The 24,865-nt window shown below is 42.6% G+C and overlaps 1 protein-coding gene across 3 annotated transcripts in view; it reads left to right on the top strand.

The window, feature by feature from the left end:
* The first annotated feature begins 232 nt into the window (after nt 1-232).
* Nucleotides 233-24,865, top strand: part of WWOX (WW domain containing oxidoreductase) — a 1,169,433-nt gene continuing 1,144,800 nt past the window's right edge. The window contains exons 1-5 of one of the 3 annotated variants that reach the window (XM_073659143.1): nt 233-460; nt 2,581-2,697; nt 4,177-4,241; nt 5,028-5,085; nt 6,053-6,231. In XM_073659143.1, the coding sequence (XP_073515244.1) occupies nt 2,591-2,697; nt 4,177-4,241; nt 5,028-5,085; nt 6,053-6,231 (409 nt within the window). In that variant the 5' untranslated portion in view covers nt 233-460; nt 2,581-2,590. Of the gene's footprint in view, nt 461-2,577; nt 2,698-4,176; nt 4,242-5,027; nt 5,086-6,052; nt 6,232-24,865 lie in introns of all 3 variants that reach the window. The other 2 variants (XM_073659142.1, XM_073659144.1) reach the window with 2 other exon arrangements.

Below are 24,865 nucleotides of genomic sequence, written 5' to 3'. Positions count from 1 at the left end.
GACCAATAAGGTTGCTGCTTTCGTTTTCTAAAGAGCTTCTGAGAAATGAAAGATGATTTCTGATTGGTTGATCGCCCTGGTCAGCTGTACAGAGTTATATGCTGTGTTGTCCGCCTGTGTGGGCAGTGACTTGCAGGCAGCCAGTACATTCTGCCTCATAGTACAAGTATCTCCTGAACAACGAGCAGCAAACAGAGCATAAGAGAACAGGAACTAGAGCAGCAGGGCGGGTGTTGCCGGGGGGAGACGTAAGAGGAAACACAGGAAGTGCAGAGCAGTCCATGTGAATCTTGTGTATACACACAGCACAGTTAGGCTGCGGCTGTCAGCCAGGCTGTCCCTATCTCCTGCCTGCAGACAATACATGTGCAGCTGCTGAGCCCAGAGGAGACAGCAGCAGGGACAGGCAGCCTTGTCCTAGGAGCTGACAGTCTGCAGCTGCCACCAGCATCCTCTAAAGGCAAGTGCCTTCTCTATTTAGCTCCTATATAGTAGGGACTGCAGTGCTGAGCAGCCATGACAGCAAGGGAGCACACCAGGAATAAAGCCACGGCAGATACTGCAGAGCCATGTGTCTGAGCCCCAGGAGGCTGATGTCTGCAGGAGATTTACTATATACATCCCATAATAATATTATTATTATACATCCCCTGTCCTGTGTATTATACATCCCATAATATTATTATTATACATCCCCTGTCCTGTGTATTATACATCCCATAATAATATTATACATCCCCTGTCCTGTGTATTATACATCCCATAATATTATTATTATTATACATCCCCTGTCCTGTGTATTATACATCCCATAATAATATTATTATACATCCCCTGTCCTGTGTATTATACATCCCATAATATTATTATTCCCGTCCTGTGTATTATCCATTTCCCATATTATTATTTATCCCCTGTGCTATTTATTATTATACATAGTTCCCATAATATTATTATTTACCCCCTGTGCTATTATTCTCCATATTTCCCATAATATTATTATTTATCCCCTGTGCTATTTATTATTATACATAGTTCCCATAATATTATTTACCCCCTGTGCTATTATTCTCCATAGTTCCCATAATATTATTATTTATCCCCTGTGCTATTTATTATTATACATAGTTCCCATAATATTATTATTTATCCCCTGTGCTATTATTATCCATAGTTCCCATAATATTATTATTTATCCCCTTTGCTATTATTATCCATAGTTCCCATAATATTATTATTTATCCCCTGTTCTATTATTATCCATAGTTCCCAAAATATTATTATTTATCCCCTGTGCTATTTATTATTATACATAGTTCCCATAATATTATTATTTATCCCCTGTGCTATTATTATCCATAGTTCCCATAATATTATTATTTATCCCCTGTGCTATTATTATCCATAGTTCCCAAAATATTATTATTTATCCCCTGTGCTATTTATTATTATCCATAGTTCCCATAATATTATTATTTATCCCCTGTGCTATTATTATCCATAGTTCCCATAATATTATTATTTATCCCCTGTGCTATTATTATCCATAGTTCCCAAAATATTATTATTTATCCCCTGTGCTATTTATTATTATCCATAGTTCCCATAATATTATTATTTATCCCCTGTGCTATTTATTATTATACATAGTTCCCATAATATTATTATTTATCCCCTGTGCTATTTATTATTATCCATAGTTCCCATAATATTGTTATTTATCCCCTGTGCTATTTATTATTATCCATAGTTCCCATAATATTATTATTTATCCCCTGTGCTATTATTATCCATAGTTCCCAAAATATTATTATTTATCCCCTGTGCTATTTATTATTATACATAGTTCCCATAATATTATTATTTATCCCCTGTGCTATTTATTATTATCCATAGTTCCCATAATATTATTATATCTCCCCTCTCCTGTTTATTATTATACACAGGTGAGCTTTTATCATGTGCTTTGCCCCAGAATTTCATTATATCTTGTGACCGATCCATCAGTGCATTTTCCCCAGTATTTATTTATTTGTTTTACTCACCTATATAGCGCCATTAATTCCACAGCGAATAAATCTCAATTAGTGACTTCTTCTTTTAATATGCTGCAAATTAATCACAGGACTTGCACCCTTTTTTAAGGCTGTGTGCACACAAGTTTTTGACGCTGCATATTTTTGCAGGTAACACGTTGTGTTTTTTTTTTCTGCTGTTGACTTTTTTTTTGCTGCGTTTTTTGACCACCCATTACTTCATATGGGTGAAAAAACGCTGCAACTACGCTGAAAGAAGTGACACGCTCTATTTTCCAAAAACACAACCACGTCACAAAAGACGCAGCAAAAAAAAAAAAGTGTGAAAAGAGAGCTAAAAAGCCGGCCTCTTGTGACTACTAGGCTGATGTTGTACCAGTCTATTGATACAGTAAATGGGGCTCCTGCTGCAGCTTTGTCTTGGCCGTTTGTTGACCTGCGAGGACCTCTAGTGGTAGAATGGCGTTACACGTGAAGTCTGTATAAGAATTGCAGCTGCCTAACTGATTTCCATTATTAATCAATAATAACATTACATTAGCAGCCGCAGTGCCATGGCAGCTCTGAAGTACGCAGGCCTGGACGATACCGACAGCGAGGACGAGCTGCCGCCCGGATGGGAGGAGAGGAGCACCAAGGATGGATGGGTGTACTATGCCAAGTAAGAGCATGCGGAGAGGGCACGGTCTGTAAGAATAGGGGCAGCATGTAGTAAAATATCCCATGCACGCTGCTAATTGTAATATATGTAGATGTGGCTGATGTATTATTTTCTCATTCATCCTTGGACTTTGCATCTACTTGTCTATATGTCCTAAATGTCCCGTTTTTGCTCTTATTTGATTCTCGCTGCTCCCCTGAATATTCCACTTTTTTGTTCTTTTTTTTTTTTTTTAAATCTGCTATCTAGTTCTAGAGATATAGAGCTTTTATTTAGTGCTGACTTTTATATTCTTTACCAAGAAGGCGTGGCTCACAGGGTAATAATGCAGAACCCCCGAATCTTGGGAGACGCTCCCTCCCGAGGGATTTTGGGAGACGCTCCCTCCTGAGGGATTTTGGGAGACGCTCCCCCCCGAGGGATTTTGGGAGACGCTCCCCCCCGAGGGATTTTGGGAGACGCTGCCCCCGAGGGATCTTTGGAGACGCTGCCCCCGAGGGATCTTTGGAGACGCTGCCCCCGAGGGATCTTTGGAGACGCTGCCCCCGAGGGATCTTTGGAGACGCTGCCCCCGAGGGATCTTTGGAGACGCTGCCCCCGAGGGATCTTTGGAGACGCTGCCCCCGAGGGATCTTTGGAGACGCTGCCCCCGAGGGATAATGCTTCCCCTCCCCCCAGGAATCTTGTGAGAAGCGTTCTCGAGGAATCTTGTGAGACGCGCCCCTCGAGGAATCTTGTGATAAGCGTTCCCCCCGAGGAATCTTGTGAGACGCTCCAATGTTTGCATAGTTCACTGTTTATCAAGGCTGTAACTACTTGTACACTATAAAAGTGAGTCTTCCAAGGGTTATTCTCATTTTCATAAATGGGTATTGTTGGATAGGGCTTGTAAAAACAAACAATTTTTCAATTTATTGCTCATTAAAATTTTCATTCGTTCTTGAGATATTAATGCTTTTTCTTTTGTTTACAGCTCATTGCCTTGGAGACCGACCACCGCTGCTGGACAGCAGAACATGCATAGAGCTTACAAGTTGTTTTCTATAGACCTTTTGAAACCGGCCAGGATAGCTGTAGCACGCCGTCACGTCCTAATCTCAGCCAGCTTCAGCGCGGTGCTTACAAGTTAGACGGCAGCGGCGGTCGGTCTCCAAAGCAGCGAGCTGTAAACAGAAAGAAAAACGTTAATATCTCGAGAACGGCTCCAAATTTTAACAAGCAGTAAATTACAAAAGTGTTAGTTTTTACGAGACCTATCTGACAATATCCATCCATGAAGGTGGGGAAATATCACTTTAATTCTGAGAACTTTGGCCCCGTCCCATCAAAACAACTGTGTTGATGAAGTGTGCCCTGGAGTAAGATCTGTCGGGAAGCTGCATGCATCTCTCTCATAATTTACATCAGTTCTGTTACAACCTTAGTGATTTGTGAGCAATCTGATAGGAAACTAACAATTTTATCATTTTTTTTTAATAGCCACATGGATGAAAAAACCCAATGGGAGCACCCAAAAACTGGAAAGCGGAGGAGAATCGCCGGAGGTTAGTAACGCGCTCACGTCCGTCGCTGTAGAACTCACATGACTTGTGGGAGATTTCATGAGTCTATCGTGGTGTCCTCAATGTGGGTGTAATGTATTAATTTTAATGTTGGCCTCATGGGGTCTTGCTTGGATCCACACACAACCCATTTTCAGGACCTCATGGATAACAGTATAAACCTCGTATCATTGGTCTCCATCCTGGGGCTTTCCAACTATTGTAGAACCTCAACTCCTAGATTGTGGCCATCAAAACTAGTTGGGTATTGTAGCCTTTTGGACAACCCCGCTACAGTTTCTTTTAAAGAAAACAAACTGCGCTTTATTCACCCTCACTGGGTCCACCACTTAAGTCTCCACCCCTGCGCCGTTATTGTCTGCAATGCTGACATCACATCAACCGCACTGCAGTCAGTCAATGGCTTGTGCGGTCAACACGGGCGGAACCAATGAGCTCAGTTATTAGCTACAGTGATGTCGACGTGACACGTGACACATGACAGACGCCTGAAGCAGCAGCGGAGACGCAGGGGAGGGTGAGTAAAGCACTCAGTTTCTGCTCCAAAAAGCTCATCGAAAAAATTCAGAACCTTATCAAGTTTTCGGAGCAGAAAATGAGTAGAAACTCCCAAGTTTTTGAGGACTATTTGGAGAGTTACCTGATCCAAAAACGCCTCGTAAAACAGATTATTATTATGTTATTATTATTATTATTTTATTATTATTATTGTTATAATTATAGAATTAGACCATGCTTCAATAATACATACATTGTTATCTCTTGCAGATCTCCCATATGGCTGGGAACAAGAAACCGATGAAAGCGGGCAGATCTATTTTGTTGAGTGAGTATACATATACGTTACATTGCTGTACGGTATAGGGCCCTTTTGCCAAATGTGTTCAAACATTTACAGATTTTTATGTCTTGTGCAAATTAGCTCTCCTCCAGAATGAAGGAAAGTGTGTTTCCACTGTGCCACCTTCTGGAGGTGAACTGATTAGCATACTTGTTCCCGTAAAGGATCCATTCATTAGCTCAGCTGGAGAACAAATACCGGCCAACAGCGTTGTCTATTCTACAGTACCAAAACAGCAAAAATCCCAATCAAAGTCGGCTTCTAAACTGATGATATTGGCAAGGAAAATTTAGGTGGAAATGTAGTATTTGGGAATGTTCTCACTTGAGTTTTTTTTCAGAAGTTTTGGAACAGAAACTGTTCAAAAACCACGAGGAGTTCGAAAACCATGGGTTTTGAATGGAGAGTTGCAAAGTTTCTGCTCTGAAAAACTCTTAAGAAAAAAAAATCAGTATAAACATACCGTAAATTTATATGCACACAGAAGTTTTTTTTGGGCGGTCAAAACTAGCGAGTTTTCTAGTACAGACCACGTCAGGAGATGCTCTTTCTTTAGGAAATTTTTTGAGGATTTTTTTTGTTTCCTGAAGCTGTTTTGCAGAGTTTTTTTAAGCCCTTTTTGTGATCGGACAGTGCCTAGGTTAGAGCGTTTTTTTTTATCAGAAGCCATTTCAAAAAAGTCGCTTTAACATTATTATTTTTTTATCAATATCTGAAGCGGAAGAAAAACATTCAAAATCCTGAACATATGACCAGCAAGTCGTTTTACAATAGAAATGTATAGGAAGAAACTTTCATGAGTTTTTTTGAGTAAGTTTTCAAGTGTTTTTCAGGGTGGACCTGCTCCAAAACACTCCTCAAAAACATATTCATATTTATCGACCTTGAAATCAAATATTGATGTATTTTATCATCATCATTTACATTGGTAATTGTTTTTCTCTCTCTTCAGTCACCTGAATAAGAGGACCACCTACCTAGACCCCAGACTTGCCTTTACCGTTGAGGATCAGCCAGCAAAGATGAACACGAGACAGAAGTATGATGGGAACACCACAGCTATGGATATCCTCCAGGGCTGCGATCTGACCGACAAAGTGGTTATTGTCACCGGAGCAAACACCGGGATTGGTAAGGATTTCTCAAAGGAAAATGTAAAATAACGTTTAGTTTTGTTAAAAGGTACTGTCACCAGGTTTAAGATATCCATTATTGTACAGGAGGGGGAGGTGAGCTGTGATATCACATATTGTGAATGGTGCATCCTGTGTTATCTACTATATTTAGAATATCCAGTTGTTGTACAGGAGGAGGAGGAGGTGAGCTGTGACATCACCTATTGTGAATGGTGGATCCTGTGTGATCTACTGTATATAGAGGTGTTATCAGTCATTGTACAGGAGGAGGAGGAGAGCTGTGACATCACCTATTGTGAATGATAAATCCTGTGTTATCTACTGTATATAGAGGTGTTATCAGTCATTGTACAGGAGGAGGAGGTGATCTGTGATATCACCTATTGTGAATGGTGGATCCTGTGTTATCTACTGTATATAGAGGTGTTATCAGTCATTGTACAGAAGGAGGTGAGCTGTGACATCACCTATTGTGAATGGTGGATCCTGTGTTATCTACTGTATATAGAGGTGTTATCAGTCATTGTACAGGAGGAGGAGGTGAGCTGTGACATCACCTATTGTGAATGGTGGATCCTGTGTTATCTACTGTATATAGAGGTGTTATCAGTCATTGTACAGGAGGAGTAGGTGAGCTGTGACATCACCTATTGTGAATGGTGGATCCTGTGTTATCTACTGTATATAGAGGTGTTATCAGTCATTGTACAGGAGGAGGAGGTGAACTGTCACCTCACTTATTGTGATTGGTGGATCCTGTGATGTTTAATATATATAGAGGTGTTATCAGTCATTGTACAGGAGGAGGAGGTGAGCTGTGACCTTGACTTTTGAGAACATTTTGTTGCACCACCATTTATTTTTGCAAAGGGGCCACCAGGCAGTGCAGCCATATTAATTGTCACCATTAGAGATGAGTGTACATGTTCGAAAAATGTTCGCCAATTTCAAATTCGGCACGAACGTTGCACATTCGGATTTGTTATCGGATGCATCAGCATTTTCACTTAAAATTGGCAAAATTTGGTAAAAGTGCAGCAAGTGATTGTGTTTCAACTACAGTATACTCCGCACTTTGGCTGGGATTGTGGTTCTATATGATGAGCGGGGGGCATGTTTGATGAGTGGAGTGGGTAGGGGGTAGGGAGAGGTCAGGAGTGACATGCTTGTAATATAATTTGTTTTTTTCCTAACTTAATGTGTGCAAATTGCGGCTAGCCAGTCAGGTTGCAGGAACCATCTACAATGTCCAGACACAAGGGCTTGTGCCATTGCCTGCTGAAATGACATGTCCCTATCTATAGATAAAGAGTGGACATATTGTTTTTGTGCCATTTTGTCAGTATAACAGATCAGAGAGGGTACTCCTTGTTACTGAGCGATTTTAGCTAGTTAGCTAGGCGGTTGCTTCTAAGTCGGATAGTTTAGATAGATAGGGACCTGTGTGTCTGTGAAATCGACCTCCAGGACAGATAATTTTTTTGTGCCATGCCATTAGTGAAGTCTAGATAAAGACAGCAGGGCACATTTCATAGAACTCTGTTGTGCACTGCTTCTATTGTACTCCATGCACGACTACACCTTTAAAAATCAAATTTTTCCTTTTACTAACGTGATACTGCATGCCACATCTCAGTTTGAAATAGTTTTGAGCATATATTCTATTTAATACAGGCCTCATCCACAGTAAAAAAAATAAAAATCTTCTGTTAGTAACGTGATACAGCAGGCCAGATGTCAATTTGAAATTGTTTGGAGCATATATTCTATTGTATACAGGCCTCATCCATATTAAAAAATCTAATTTCTTATGTTACTATCGTGATACAGCATGCCACATCTCAGTTTGAAATTGTTTTGAGCATATATTCTATTTAATACAGGCCTCATCCACAGTAAAAAAAATAAAAATCTTCTGTTAGTAACGTGATACAGCAGGCCAGATGTCAATTTTAAATTGTTTGGAGCATATATTCTATTGTATACAGGCCTCATCCATATTAAAAAATCTAATTTCTTATGTTACTAACGTGATACAGCAGGCCAGATCTCAGTTTGAAAATTCTTGTTTGCTGATATTGTTCTCCATACAGGGGTACACATGATAAAATCAAAGTTGGTTTTCTTACTACCATACTACCTAAAGCAGACTACATTTGTTCTTTTAATTCTTTAGTGCTGATATTGTTCTCCATACAGGGGAACACATGATAAAATCGAAATTAGTTTTCTTACTATTGTTCTACCAAAAGCCGGCTACATTTGTTCTTTTAATTCTTTGTTGCTGATCTTCTGCTCCATACAGGGGTACACATGATAAAATACAAATTGGTTTTCTTACTACCATGCTACCTAAATCAGGCTACATTTCATCTTTTAATTCGTTGGTGCTGATATTGTTTTCCATACAGGGGTACACATGATAAAGTGGAAATTGTTTTTCTTACTTCCATGCTACGTTAAAGGAAGCTACATTTCATCTTTTAATTCTTTGTTACTGATATCCTGCTCCATACAGGGGTTCGCATGATGAAATCTAAATTTGTTCTGTTACTACCGTGCTGCAGAAAGTACGCCACATTTCAGCTTTTAATTATTTTGTGCTAGTGTTGTGCTACAGCCAGGAGTTCACATTTGCGCTAATAGCATGTTCCTGAAACCATTACACATTTCAGCATTGGACAGGGCTTAGAGCAGCATTTCCAGCTTAAACTTTGATCAGTAACTGGTGGATGAGTGACACATGTAGGCCTGGTGCTCTGAGAGCTCTGTCAAATTCAGGCAACATACATGAAGGAGACCCAACTTGGAGACCAAACTTTTCCAATAATTATGGGCAGATACCACAAAAGTGGCATAAATTTCTATTTATTTATTTTATTCACTTATATAGCACCAATAATTCCACAGCGCTTTGCAGACAGTATTAATTTCCCCATAGTAGAAATAGTATAATGCGGCTCTGATACTCCTTCCACTACAGGCAACCCATCAGATGGAGACCCAACTTAGAGTCTCCACATTTCCAAAAAAATTTAACAACATCAGCTGCACTAGCAACAACAGGCACAGTGTTACGAGTCCGGGTGGTGGAACCTCTGTGCTTCGGTGCAAGGAGGGACCAGAGGGGCGTGACTAAGTGCCTACTCGGCCCGATCAAGGTCACACAGCGGCTTAGTCGACTCCGTGAACTAGGGAGGAACCGGGCAGGTGGACCAGGTGCCACTCTGGCACCTTGTGTGAGAGCAGGTGACTCCCATGGGTCAGATGGCAGGAACTGACCGGTACAGCGGATGAGCACGGCAGGAAGGCTGACGGGTGGACCGGGTAGGTAAGCAGGCTGGTTCGGCAGGTGCTCCAGGTAGACTGGCTGGCAGGCACGACAGGTAACAGGCAGGTGCTTCAGGTAGGCAGACTGGCGGGCACGGCAGGTTAGACAGGTGCTCCAGGTAAGCAGGCTGGCTGGCACAACTGTAGACAGACTAAGAACAGAACTGTTAGGCTGGCGGGCTGGACTGACAAACAGACTGGCGGGCAGGACTGACAGGCAGCGGGACCTGAGGGCTGGAGTAAGTGTTAAGCACCCGGAACAACAACCTTGCATAGGCACCTCCATTTTGGAGAAGGTGCCTTATATAGAGGAAGTCCTCCTTCCATTGGCCGGGGACTCTATAGGACGGCGCACGCGGCCCCTTTAAGAGGGAGGGAGCGCGCGCCCTAAGCACAGTGCCCGGGAAGCTGCGCGCGGTGCGCACCACAGCAGCAGGGGAGCGGGGAGATGCCGGACCTGTACCGCGGCGGTGAGGGGAACAGCTTCTCTGTCCGGCAGGAGGCAGAGATGCCGATGCTACACACAAAAGCCATGAGATATGTGTCACAGACTGCAATAAGGTGAGATCAATGCAGCACCACTAAAAAGTACACCATCGCCTAGTCTTCCCAATCTGCGACTGGGGGGTAAAAGTCCTTGGAGATGCATGACTTGTTCATCTTGATGAAAGTTAGGCTATCTACACTTTCAGGGGACAGCCGGATGCTCTTATCCATGAACACACAAGCAACACTGAAGACACGTTCTGAGAGAACGCTGGCTGCCGCCCATGACAAATCTTCTAAGATGTGACAGGCGAGCTCAGGGCACTCTTCAATTTTTCTAGGGCAAAATTACAAAAGGGTCCAAACCCCCCCCCCCCCCCCCCGATGGCATAGGTATTTAGCTGAAGATACTCCTGCACCATCTTCTGCAGTTGTTCACTACAGGTCAGACTTGAACTCTGTTTTGCAGGTGCACCGTCTGGTCTAAAAAAGGAGTGAAACGACTCCCAGATTTTTTTTTTTACATTTATTTTACTCATAAAGCGCCATTAATTCCACAGCACTTTACAGACATTAGTGGCATTGTCCACATTGGGGATGGAATAGCATGCCGCTGCAAGATGCTGTGGTAGCCATGCTGGTTCAGTATGCCTTCAATTTTGAAGAAATCCCCAACAGTGTCACCTGCAAAGCACCCCTACACGATCACACCTCCTCCTCCATGCTTCACGGTGGGAACCAGACATGTAGAGTCCATCCGTTCACCTTTTCTGCGTCGCACAAGGACACGGTAGTTGGAACCAAAGATCTCAAATTTGGACTCATCAGACCAAAGCACAGATTTCCACTGGTCTAATGTCCATTCCTTGTGTTCTTTAGCCCAAACAAGTCTCTTCTGCTTGTTGCATGTCCTTAGCAGTGGTTTCCTAGCAGCTATTTTACCATGAAGGCCTGCTGCTCAAAGGCTCCTCTTAACAGTTGTTGTAGAGATGTGTCTGCTGCTAGAACTCAGAGTGGTATTGACCTGGTCTCTAATCTGAGCTGCTGTTAACCTGCGATTTCTGAAGCTGGTGACTCGGATAAACTTATCCTCAGAAGCAGAGGTGACTCTTAGTCTTCCTTTCCTGGGGTGGTCCTCATGTGAGACAGTTTCTTTGTAGTGCTTGATGGTTTTTGCAACTGCACTTGGGGACACTTTCAAAGTTTGCCCAATTTTTCGCACTGACTGACCTTCATTTCTTAAAGTAATGATGGCCACTCATTTTTCTTAGCTGCTTTTTTCTTGCCATAATACAAATTCTAACAGTCTATTCAGTAGGACTATCAGCTGTGTATCCACCTGACTTCTGCACAACCCGACTGATGGTCCCAACCCCATTTATAAGGCAAGAAATCCCACTTATTAAACCTGACAGGGCACACCTGTGAAGTGAAAACCATTTCCAGTGACTACCTCTTGAAGCTCATCAAAAGAATGCCAAGAGTGTGCAAAGCAGTCATCAAAGCAAAAGGTGGCTACTTTGAAGAACCTAGAATATAAGACATATTATCAGTTGTTTCACACTTTTTTGTTAAGTATATAATTCCACATGTGTTAATTCATAGTTTTGATGCCTTCAGTGTGAATGTACAATTTTCATAGTCATGAGAATACTGAAAAATCTTTAAATGAGAAGGTGTGTCCAAACTTTTGGTCTGTACTGTACGTGCTCTGGATTCTCTCTGCACTGTTGGAACGTGTGTCTCATTAAGGCAGAGATTGGGGGTGCTAGAGGAGGTGGAGGAGGCAGAAGCCCTGAAGGAAGTGTTAGATACAGAGGTTTGTCCCGCAAGCCTTGGGGATTCCAAGACTTGGTGTCTAGTGGATTAGTTCTCCAAACTTAGCTGTTTAGTAGTTTTGTTCTCCAACCCCTGTTGTCTATCAGTTTGGTTCTCCATGTTCTGGTGTGTATTTGTTTCGTTTTCCAACCCTAGGTGTTTTGTAGTTTAGTCCCTACAACTCCTGTTGTCTAGTAGTTTAGTTCTCCATCTTCTGGTCGGTATTGGTTTAGTTTTAAATCGCCAAGCGCCCTGCAAGCCTTGAGGATTCCAAGACTTGTAGAGCAGCACATTCCCCGCCTGCCCCCACAACCGGCAGAGTCACCCAGTGCCCAGTCAGCGAGATGTAACACCCCTGGCCATTCTTGCTTGTCCAGGTGTCAGTGGTGAAATGCACCCTGTCTGACCTAGATTTTTTCAAGGAACGGGTGATGTCTGCAGCATGCTGGTGTAGCGCCCAACTTTCTTAGAGAAGTAATGGCAACTGGTACTGGGGGACTGCGACGCCCATCAGCTTTTGGAAACCGTCTGTATCCACGAGACTGAAAGGCAGCATTTCCGTGGCCAACAGATTGGAGATGGTGAAGTTCAAGCTCTTTGCTTTGGCTTTTGTAGGAGGAAACAATCTTTTATGTGGCCACAACTGTGGGATTGAGGGCTGGCTGCAGTGCTGAGAGAAGGCGGAGTGAACATGACAAGCTGCTGGACTGTGAGAGAGGGGCAGGCAGAGATGTTACGGTGGATTGAGAAAGATGGGGTGTGCTCGGTGAATCAGAAACAGTAGTCATGTCCACTTCCGTTACAGCTGACGGGCTCTCACTCTCACCCCGTCTGTAGCGGGTAAATAAGTGGAGGTTCTGCGGCCGGAGACCTGTGTGAGAACACTTGCCACAGTGATGGAGGAGGAAGAAGCAGAACATGCGGTTGATGGGGAGGCCGGTGGTTGGTGAGGCCGGCTAGTCTGCATTTTAGCACAGTGAGATTCCCAGATTAACACATGTTGATCGCGCATGTGTCAGTTCATGCTTGTAGTAGTCAAATGATTGCATTTTTTTTTTTACTCGTTTTTAACAAAGTTGGCAGATAACGTGAATTGTGTCATTTTTTGCAGTCTCAAAAAAGACCCAGTCTAGGCGACCCTTGCCATCCCTGCAAATTGCAGACCCCTGAACTCTGCTGGCCACTGCCAGAGTTGGGGTTGAGGATACAGTGCTTGTCGTGGTTGCATTACTCCGTGTGGGAAGCTGCAACGTAACCGCCTTGTCTTCCTCCTCTGCTGAGCTACTCAGCTGCATGCCTCTGGGTTCACACCAAGTGGGATCTACAACCTCATTGTCATCCTCTGTTCTCCCACTTCTCGCCCTGAGAGTCTTCCTCTTCCTGCCCTGACAGCACAGTACAGTCCGCGTGCACCTCAGGTATCTAAGTCTCATCAGGATCACCTCCACCCCCAGGGTTTAATTTGTGGTGACGAGGTTTTGCATTCTTCTCGGACCCTACTTCGTTCGGCCCCGGATCAAACTGAAAAAAATTTTGGGCATCGCTTAACATGCTTTCCTCCTCTTGAGGCTGTGAATCTTTGGATCACACCTCTGATGCCCCAGAATAGAATGCGTGAACCGCTCTGCAGACTCGCCCATCTGTGGTTCCCCACAGTCAGTAGGGTAGTTGGACACTTGTGACGCGGGGGGAAACGAGGGTAATTGGGGTGCCACCTCTGAGGACTGTACTGTGTGTTATGTGAAGGTGAAGGAAGAGCAGCTGAGGCCACTTGATGCAGCGCTTGCCATCTACTGGAGCACTTGCGCTTTCTGGCCCTCATCTACAAAGCGTGCGGCTGCCAAAGAAAGGGAGCGGAGTAGCCCGTCCAGTAACAGAAGTTGTCAAAATACTGTGCAATTGCTCACTGCAGCAAAACAAACCTACTTCTCATCTCTCATATCATCCCTGTCTTACAACCCTAAATAGCTATTCAGTACTTTCAAGTCCCTCCTCTGTCCACCAGCTCCCCCTCCCTCTCATCTCAGCTGAAGACTTTGCCTCATTCTTCAAGCAGAAGATTGACAACGTAAACCAAAGCTTTTGCTTAAAATCCCCACAGACCCTCCTCATAACTACTCAACTCTCCTCCACGAAAACCGGCTTCTCCGCCATCACAGAAGATCAACTTTCCTCTTTTACTCTCCAAATCACATCTCACCACCTGTGAACTTAACCCAATCCTGTCCCACCTCATTCCAAACCTTACCACAGTTTTCATCCCAACACTAACCCTCCTGTTCATCCTGTCACTAACAACTAGTGTCTTCCCTTCTTGCTTCAAACATACCTCGATTACACCCATCCTCAAAAAGCCCTCCCCTAAATCATCCTCTGTGTCTAGCTATCGCCCAATATTACTTCTCCCCTATGCCTCAAAACTACTGGAACAACATGTCCATTTTGAACTGTCCTCCCAACTCTCCTCCTGTTCTCTCTTTGACCGCTTACAATCTGGCTTTTGACCTCACCATTCCACTGAAACTACCCTGACTAAAGTCACCAACGACCTACTAACTGCCAAATCCAAGCGACACTAGTTTGTCCTCCTCCTGCTGGACCTGGCATCTGCCTTCTAAACAGTGGCCCATTCCCTCTTACTACAGACTTTCTGATCTCTTGGTATTACAGACTTGGCCCTTTCTTATATCTCCTCATACCTAACAGACAGGACATTCAGTGTCTACCACTCACACACCACCTCCTCATCTCGCCCCTTATATGTCTGTGTCCCCCAACGTTCAGTTCTAGGACCCCTGCTCTTCTCCATCTACACATTCGGCCTGGGACAGCTCATAGTCTCACGACTTTCAGTATCACCTCTACGCTGATGGCACACCGATCTACCTCTCTGGACCTCCTTTCTAACTAGAATCCCACAATATGTGTCCTCTATTTCATCTTTCTTCTCTGCTAGATTTCTGAAACGTAACATGGATAAAATTGAATTCATCATCTTTCCACCATCTCATTCATCCCACCAACTGACCTATCCATCAAAGTCAATGGCTGCCCACTCTCCCCAGTCCCGCAAGCTTGACTCTGATCTCTCCTTCAAACGTCAGATCCAAGCCCTTTCCACTTGCTGCCGACTCTAACTCTAAAATATCTCCTGGATCCTCACATTCCTCAACCATGAATCTACAAAAAACACCAGTGCACGCCCTCCTAATCTCCCATCTCGACTACTGCAACCTCCTACTCTGTGGCCTCCCTTCTACCACTCTCGCACCCCTCCAATCTATCCTAAACTCTGCTGGCTGACTAATCCACCTGTCACCCCGCTATTTCCTGGCTTCTCCCCTCTGTCAATCCCGGCACTTGCTCCCTGTTGCCCAGAGACCCAAGTTGAAAACCCTAACTTTGGCATACAAAGCCATCCACAACCTGTCTCCTCCATATATCTCTGACCTAGTCTCCCTGTACTTATCTGTATGCAACCTCCCATCCTCTCCTTCTCTACTTCCCTCTTATCTCTTCTTGCCACTATCGCATACAAGGTTTGTCCCATGCATCTCCCCTACTCTGAAACTCTCTACACCAACATATCATACTCTAGCCTACCGTGGAAACCTTCAAAAGGAACCTGAAGACCCACCTCTTCCAACAAGCCTACAACCTGCGGTAAACCTTGCTCCACCACATTACTGCATGACCAGCTGTACCCTCACCTACTGTATCCTCGCCTATCCCTTGAAGATTGTTTGTGAGCCTTCGCGGGCAGGGTCCTCTCTCCTCTTGTACCAGTCAGTGACCTCTTTTCATATGTTAAGCGCCATGGCATAAATGGCGCTATAATAATAAATAATAATGTTATACTACTTGTACTCTGGGTCAATTGATGACACTTTCCTGGTATCTGACCCTAATTTGATCTGTTTTGGCAGCTTTTGAGCCCGTTTGAACGGTTGTGTATGCGTTTGGTTTCGCCTCCCATTGAATCCAATGGGGTTCAGTATGTTTGACAAATCGTTCGATTAATTATTTGGTGAACCTCGAGAAGTTTGCCAAGCCGGGACAAACCGAACATTTAAAGGTTCGCTCATCTCTAGTCACCATCATACTTGCCTTTTAGAGTACATTTTTCACTTTATTATGCTTGAAAATCCCTCTGGAACGACAGTGACAGATCCCCTTTGATTTCAGAGTACTCTGTCAAAAGATGTTTACGCTATATTGCCCGATTCATCAGTCTTGAGAGAGTCCGCTGGAGTAAGATTCACCAAATTCATTAATAGTATCTTAATGAATTTGGGTCAACTTTTTGCTTCCATGTACCCCACTGACTTTTTTGTAATAATTTACGCCTTCTGTCTAAGTGGTCTGGTTTTGCTAGCATGTTGCCATGTGGTGTTGAAATTGTACATCCCTCCCACTCCACTATTGCTACAAAATTAAAGACGTTTCTGGGTGTAGCTAAAGAAGAAATCAAAGGGTGCACAACTTTGTAATACTTTTGTTTCAGTTTCCTGCCATTTTTCATGTTCATGGCAAAGGAGTGGATAATCCCTTTAAATGTTGTCTATAGTGAGGCAATTATTGGCAATGGATGAGAGAAGCCATCTGCATCCATCACCCTATTTATAAAACCTATTTCAAACCAGTGCCCCTTTTGGGGAACTTTAGCTTATACATTTTTACTACAAGATACTTACGCTGAAATACCAGATCAATATACCAAACAGACTATGTAGTCTCCAAAATCTACTTTATTAATAGAAACACACAAAATGTGCAACTTGAAAATGATTAAAACACACATATCCACACACAAATCACAATTATGGTACAACATTTACTTTGTACAAGTCCCTCAATACAAACTTAATACATATCTCCAATGCAGCGTTTCGCCCTGCTTCATCACGGGGACATTGATATCTGTTTTTAATGTTGCAAATTCTGTATGTTCTGTTACTAAGAAATCCACCACCATTTGACTATTTTGGCTTCTTTTTAACAATTGCATCTTGAAAAGCTCATGACTAGGGACGAGCTTACCCGTGGAGGTTCGGGTTCTGGTACCCTACCTAAACTTTATTCCAAAGTTCGGTTTGGGTGCCAGAACTGTACCTGAACTTAAACCAGATCATGAACCCCATTGAAGACAATGGGGACCCGAACTTTTGTGCTGAAAAATTCTCTCTCTCTATCTTTCTCTCTGTCTTTTTTTTCTTTTTTCTCTGTCTTTTTTTTCTCTGTCTTTTTTTTCTCTGTCTCTTTTTCTCTGTCTCTTTTTCTCTGTCTCTTTTTCTCTGTCTCTTTTTCTCTGTCTCTTTTTCTCTGTCTCTTTTTCTCTGTCTCTTTTTCTCTGTCTCTTTTTCTCTGTCTCTTTTTCTCTGTCTCTTTTTCTCTGTCTCTTTTTCTCTGTCTCTTTTTCTCTGTCTCTTTTTCTCTGTCTCTTTTTCTCTGTCTCTTTTTCTCTGTCTCTTTTTCTCTGTCTCTTTTTCTCTGTCTCTTTTTCTCTGTCTCTTTTTCTCTGTCTCTTTCTCTGTCTCTTTTTCTCTGTCTCTTTTTCTCTGTCTCTTTTTCTCTGTCTCTTTTTCTCTCTCTTTTTCTCTGTCTCTTTTTCTCTGTCTCTTTTTCTCTGTCTCTTTTTCTCTGTCTCTTTTTCTCTGTCTCTTTTTCTCTGTCTCTTTTTCTCTGTCTCTTTTTCTCTGTCTCTTTTTCTCTGTCTCTTTTTCTCTGTCTCTTTTTCTCTGTCTCTTTCTCTCTCTCTTTTTCTCTCTCTCCTCTCTCTTTCTCTCTCTCCTCCTCTTTCTCTCTCCCCTCTTTCTTTCTCTCCTTTTCTTTCTCTGTCTTTCTCTTTCCTCTGTCTTTCTCTTTCCTCTGTCTTTCTCTTTCCTCTGTCTTTCTCTCTCCTCTTTCTTTCTCTCTCCTCTTTCTTTCTCTCTCCTCTTTCTTTCTCTCTCCTCTTTCTTTCTCTCTCCTCTTTCTTTCTTTCTCTCTCCTCTCTTTCTTTCTCTCCTTTTCTTTCTCTGTCTTTCTCTTTCCTCTGTCTTTCTCTTTCCTCTGTCTTTCTCTCTCCTCTTTCTTTCTCTCTCCTCTTTCTTTCTCTCTCCTCTTTCTTTCTCTCTCCTCTTTCTTTCTCTCTCCTCTTTCTTTCTTTCTCTCTCCTCTCTTTCTTTCTCTCCTTTTCTTTCTCTGTCTTTCTCTTTCCTCTGTCTTTCTCTCTCCTCTTTCTTTCTCTCTCCTCTTTCTTTCTCTCTCCTCTTTCTTTCTCTCTCCTCTTTCTTTCTCTCTCTTTCTTTCTCTCCTCTCTTTCTTTCTCTCTCCTCTTTCTTTCTCTCTCCTCTTTCTTTCTCCTTTTCTCTTTCTTTCTCCTTTTCTCTTTCTTTCTCCTTTTCTCTTTCTCTCTCCTTTTCTCTCTTTCTCTCTCCTTTTCTCTCTTTCTCTCTCCTTTTCTCTCTTTCTCTCTCCTTTTCTCTCTTTCTCTCTCCTTTTCTCTCTTTCTCTCTCCTTTTCTCTCTTTCTCTCTCCTTTTCTCTCTTTCTCTCTCCTTTTCTCTCTTTCTCTCTCCTTTTCTCTCTTTCTCTCTCCTTTTCTCTCTTTCTCTCTCCTTTTCTCTCTTTCTCTCTCCTTTTCTCTCTTTCTCTCTCCTTTTCTCTCTTTCTCTCTCCTTTTCTCTCTTTCTCTCTCCTTTTCTCTCTTTCTCTCTCCTTTTCTCTCTTTCTCTCTCCTTTTCTCTCTTTCTCTCTCTCTCTCCTTTTTTCTCTCTCCTCTCTTTTTCTCCATCTCTCTCCTTCTTGCTCTTTCTCTCTCTCCTCTCTTTCTTTCTCTCCTTTTCTCTCTTTCTCTCTCTTTCTGTCTTTCTCTGTCATCTCTTTGTTTCTCCTCTCTCTTTTTCTCTCTCCTCTCTCTTTCTTTCTCTCTCTACTTCTCTTTCTTTTTCTCTCTCTCCATCTCTCTCTCCTTCTCGTTCTTTCTCTCCTCCCTCTTTTTCTCTTACTTTTTCTTCCCCTGGAACTCAGAACGTTGCAACGGACTCGGTGGAGAAGTCCATGTTCAGCGCTTAGCACTGGACACTAACTGTCCGGTACTAACCCCAAACTTCTAAGTTCGGGTTTGCTCATCTCTACTCATGTCGTCTCTTTTAAATCAATTCTAATATACAGGACAGGCAACAAAGCAGCCCCGTGTGCTGACACATTTCAGGCCTTATTAATCAGGACTGTCTTAAGGCCCCGTCACACTAAGCGAGATCGCTAGCGAGATCGCTGCTGAGTCACAAGTTTTGTAACGCAACAGCGACCCCAGTAGCGATCTCTCTACGTTTGACACTTAGCAGCGACCAGGCCCCTGCTGTGAGATCGCTGGTCGTGTCAGAATGGTCTGGACATTTCTTTGATCGTTGAGGCCCCGCTGGGTAGCATGCATTGCTGTGTTTGACACCAAACCAACGACCTTGTTAACGACCCAGACACAGAAACACATAGGCGTGCATCCGTTATACAGATCGCTATGTGGTCGCTGCTGCGTCGTTGGGAAGATCTGACTGTTTGACATCTCACCAGTGACCACATAGCGACGCAGCAACGATCCCTGACAGGTCGTATCGTTGTCGGGATCGCTGTAGCGTCGCTTAGTGTGACGGGGCCTTTACAGTAACTTAAGATATTATCACCTTTCTTTTGTTTTCAGCTCATTGCTTAGGAGACCCCATGACGTGATCGGGGCAGGAGCCGAGAGAGGGTGTCAATGGGTTAATATCACAGTCAGAGCGCCTGTTGCTGACATCTTGCTGACACTATATACTGCAGTACTGTGGTATTGAAGTATATGTTATAAGATGGTCGCAGGTTGAAGTTCCCTAAGCGAACCTAAAAAAAAAAAATTCTAAAGATATTAAAAAAACATATATAAACATTTTAATCACCACTATTTTCCCCAATTAAAATTAAAGAAATAAAAAAAAAATAATTTGGTATCACCCCTTCTTTAAAAGTCCGATCTGTCAAAATATAAAGTTAGTTAACCCGATCGGTAAATGTCGTCATGAGAAGGAAAAAAAACGCCAAAATTGCTGTTTTTAGTCCCTAAAATTTCACCCCACTTGGAATTTTTATTTTCTCATTATTTCAGTACATCGTACTCTAAAATGAATAGCGTCATTGAAATGTAAAATAAAAAAGTTATGGTTTTTGGAAAAAGGGAAAAAAAAAAAGCCCAGGAGTGAAGGAGTTAAATGCATGTATTTGGGGCTAAAATTAATATTTGCCACTGGATTTCATTAAAACTTTTGGCTTTATTTTAAAATTCCCCTGCACATTTAACTTTGATGTGGTTATGAGTTCCTTGAAAAGGATAAAAAAAATACAGATAAAAATGATAGGAACTTTCCCACTGGTCCATCAAAACGAACTCACTGACTGACTCTCAGTTCACCCATTCTGCAGCCGGCAATAGACAAAGTGCAACACAGAAGCTATAGAAGGCAAGCAGTGCAAGCTTTTTAATAAAACCCAATTGCAAAAATAATTTTTACATGTATTTAAAGGGGTTGTCCACCTCTGCAGACTTATTTTTTACTTAAATGCATGTTTTTAGGGCTAAAAATCTTTTTTGCCACTAGGTTTCCTTAAACATTTTGCACTATTTTGAATTTTTTAAGCTCTTTGTTTCTCTGCACATTTATCTTTAATGAAGTCAAATACTTTCCCACCAGACCGTCAGAACGAGCTCACTGACTGATTCTCAGTTGACCCATTCTGCAGCCACCTATGTACAGAAGGCAAAACGGTGCACATTTTTTAATGAAACCCAATTGCAAAAGTTATTTTTAGCCAAAAATACATACATTTAAGTAAGAAAATGAAATGTCCCCAAAGGTTGACAACCCCCTTTTAGAAAAAATATAGGTGGTTGCACATCTAGGAAAGGGTTAATGTAGGAGAAAGATATAAGGACGTGTAGTTTGGTGTTGCGCGGTGCAGCGGTGTCGTGTGACCCATCCCCTTTCCATTTCTAGAATCTCTTTTTTCCTCGAGACTTCTTGTTCATGGCTGATGAGTTTTCAGACACGACTGCACGTTGATGAATTGCTCCATAGTTTTGAAGTCTTGCGGCGAGTGGAGCACACAGGAACATATGTTCCCAGAAAGTCGCAGTCAGGACCCTTCCAGGGTTTGTGTGCATTCAGCTCCGGAGTACGAACGTTTCTAGGAAGGATGACTGACACCCAATGAACAGAATTACTTTCCTTTGAAAACTTGCAGACAGAGAGAAGGTTCGGAAAGAATAACATTTTTTTTTGCTGCTGAATATCCCTGCGTTGAATACAGAGAGATCCCTCTCTCACCGTCGGGCTGTATAACAGGTGGCCGAATTTGACTATTGCTCAAATATTGAGCATAATGCCAAGTCACCGGAGTCCCTGTTAATCACTGCCAAAGACCCACTTAATACTGCTCCTCTCTGCCGCTCCCTGAGAAGTCTGCTGCTTTCCAAAAAGCTTTTGACTCTTGGCACCGGGATGGTGTCAGCCCTGCCAGACTGAAATCCTGAGATAAGTTATGTTTGGGGACTGTGATATTAAGAAAAAAATGGATCACTTTTCTTATTAACTCTTCCAAAGCAGCAGGACTTTCCTTAGATTTCTCCCATAGGTTATATCTCCTCCTCAGGGAGGATGAGAAAAATAAATTTTATTGGGGTTAGCAATCCTACAAGTCAATATTGACCCTTTAACGAGCCTTGACACATGACTAAGGATAAGAAGTCAAACCAGTGGCTCCATTTGCTGACGCATGTTTCAGAGTGTTTGCCCCTCATCAGTGCAAAGCAAGACATCTGATTTTCCTTGATGAGAAGCCTCTGACGGGTCCAAAGGTGGAACATTTCTCCTTGGAGAGTGCCATGCTGGCGTAAGGAGACTATTACTATTTACCAGCCTTCCCTCATAACTAAGGATAAGAAGTCAAACCAGAAGTTCCATTTCCAGACACGTGTTTGCACCTCAGGGCAAAGCAGAAGATCTGATTTTCCTTGATGAGAAGCCTCTGACGGGTCCTAAGGTGGAACATTTCAAGCTGGCATAAGGAGACTCATCCCTTTTAAAGAGCCTTGTCGCATGACTAAGGATAAGAAGTCAAACCAGAGGCTCCATTTCCAGACATGTGTTTCAGAGTGTTTGCCCCTCATCAGTGCAAAGTAAAAAATATGATTTTCCTGCATGAGAACCCTCTAACTGGTCCTAAGGTGGAACTTTTCTCCTTGGAGAATGCCAAGCTGGTATAAGGAGACTCATTCCTTTAACAAGCTTTTCCTCATGACAAAGGATAAGAAGTCAAACCAAAGGCTCCATTTCCGTACACGTGTTTCGGAGTGTTTGCCCCTCATCAGTGCAAAGCCGGAGATCTGATTTTCCTGGATGAGAAGCCTCTGAAGTATCCTAAAGTAGAACATTTCTCCTCGCGGAGAGTGCCAAGCTGGTATAAGGTGACTCATATACAGATTTTTGTATACACAGCGTTTTTCTAGTGCTATTTTTTTCCCGTGTGTGTAGTTGACAACCACATCTGCCTATTGGCTACAAAATGTTATCTCCACTACAATTTATTTTTTTATCTTTGGAGTCTCTCAAAAAATAATTTAAAGGGAGCGTGTCAGCACAAAATGACTGTTCAAACAAAGCATGGGTGCTCGGTGCACCCTTGGTGTGGCCAAATAGTTCAGCGCACCATCCCACTTGCTTGTTTTGCCCCTTTCTGTTCCCTCCTCTTCCTTTGACTGACAGTTCTGGCTTTTACAGGAGCAGTAGATAAATGGAAATAAAAGTAGATAGAAAGGTGCACCAAATTATTCAGCCACACCAAGGGTACACCTGTGCTTGGTTTGAACAGTCATTTTGTGCTGACAGGCTCCCTTGAAATTACTTTAATGAGTGATTCTAAAGATAAAAAAATAAGTTGTAGCCAATAGTCAAATGTGGTGGTCAACTACAGACACGAAAAATAGCAGCACTGAAAACGCTGCAAGTGCAAAAATCTGTGTTTAACCCACGTGAGAACGTATTATAAGGGTCCGCCGAGCGCGTGTGCTTGGTTTGGAAAGTCATTTTCTGCTGACAGATTCCCTTTAAAGATTAGGAAAACCTGTCCTTTTTATTCCAAAAACAGCCTCATGTTGTGTCTGGTATTGCAGCTGGGCACCATTTCCGTCAATAGAGTGGAGTTGCAATACCAGGCACAACCTGTGGACAGGTGTGGCGCTTTTTTTAGGAGATTTGTATTTTTTTAGATTTTGGATACCCAAGGGTCTAGATTCTGATAAGATGATAAGAATAGGTTAACTCCGTGTAAGATTATGATGAGCACCCCACCCCATTTTATTTTTCTTCTGTCTCTTCCTATTGTAAGTACTTAGATCAGTTATTTTGTATGAACCACACACGGTGCCGGATATAAAACTGCTGGAAAATAAATGTTTTCAATACTCACATTGAAAGCTCAGGGGGGGATGTGAGATTCAGACGCGGGAGGTGATTGTGTTTCACATTATGAATTCCATAAACCCTACTGTATCGCAATCTGATTTTAAGCCTCATGTAGTACTGCACTGCAGCCACTAGAGGGCAGTGTTACTCTTCAGAACAGACCTGACACTTATTTCTAGGCTCTTTTTGCCTTGGAAAAAAAAACTTTATAAAGAGACTTCAACTGTTTAACCCTGAAACTTTTATGTACAGCAACACGAAAGCCATATTAATTATGAGGATTTTTCACTTTTTATTACATTTCCTTTATGCTCTTAACTATGGATGTTTTTTTTCTTTGTGAAATTCTCTCTTCTCCCTTTTAAGATAGATAGTTTAAGTGTTTTTTTTTCTTTTATCACAGCAGATGATTAGGTGATTGCTTTTCTTCTGTAAGCAGCGACCCTATGAGGACGGCAGTCCATTGTCCATATTAAAGTTCCTTATTACTTCCTGCTACCTATGTATCTGTCTGTACAAGGGGTTTGTCATAGTGATCCTTAGCCATCATGCACACAGCTGTATAAGGGCTTCCATAGTCCCTCTACTTTACCTCCGAGTACACACTGTTGGCTTACATATGAATCCGAAAAAAAAGAAAAATATGGCATACTCCATCAAATGCTATATAAATTCCGTGGTGCTGTACGGTCCCAAACACCGGCACTGGGTTATACTGACCATGACCTCCTTCCGACGTCTGTTTTTTTCCCATACGTGAAAAAAACTGACCGATTTTCATCAGTGTTTTGGATCCAATTTTTATCAGAGTTTGTTCCGTGTGTCAGTTTTTATCATCAAAATTTCATCAGGGTTCTTCATATGCAAAAAAAAAAGAAGTCAATGATAGAGGTTCCTCAATCTTCTCCCAATGAAAACCCGCACTATAATGCCATCCATGTGCTGTCAGTTTGCATGGACCCATTTACTTGCATCGGCAAGTTTGTGTCACGCAAGTGAAAGACTAAGTGCAACACGATGGTAAGAGGGGGAGGAAGCCCAAACACTAGGGAAAGGGAGAGTGGAGACCCCTAGACAGATCTAATAACACCCTGCCTACCCTACCGTCCCTATATAGGTTCTGCACCTATCGCCGAGCAGGAACCTAAGCACTGATTGTCCCTAGAGCTAAGCACTAGATAGGGAGGGGACAGGGTGAGCACTAGTCAAGCCCCACTACAAACTAAAGACAACAAGGTAGACAAACCAAGGGGATACACTTAGCTTGAGCAGACACCAGAGAGAGAACGCCAACTGTCCTCCAAGGGCACCAGAGAAGAAACTAGCCGGCTGCAAGTGCTTCAAGCCTACACAGAGGTACATAGAACTATCACTGGCGACTCGCTGGAGAAAGTGAGACTATTTAACAACCCAGCAAGGGTGTGTAAATCAGCAGCAGAAGGTGGCGGTCGCTGCTGGGTCCTAAAGGAAGAGGGATAAAACTATACTACAAAGATGAGGGAATCAAGAAGGCGTCTGCAAT

The sequence above is a fragment of the Phyllobates terribilis genome, unplaced genomic scaffold, assembly GCF_046119375.1.
Source record: "Phyllobates terribilis strain yellow unplaced genomic scaffold, ASM4611937v1 Scaffold_13__5_contigs__length_258822181, whole genome shotgun sequence".
Taxonomy (NCBI): Eukaryota; Metazoa; Chordata; class Amphibia; order Anura; family Dendrobatidae; genus Phyllobates; species Phyllobates terribilis.
The sequence above is the reverse complement of the archived record's forward strand: the minus strand, read 5'-3'. Positions and strand labels throughout refer to the sequence as shown.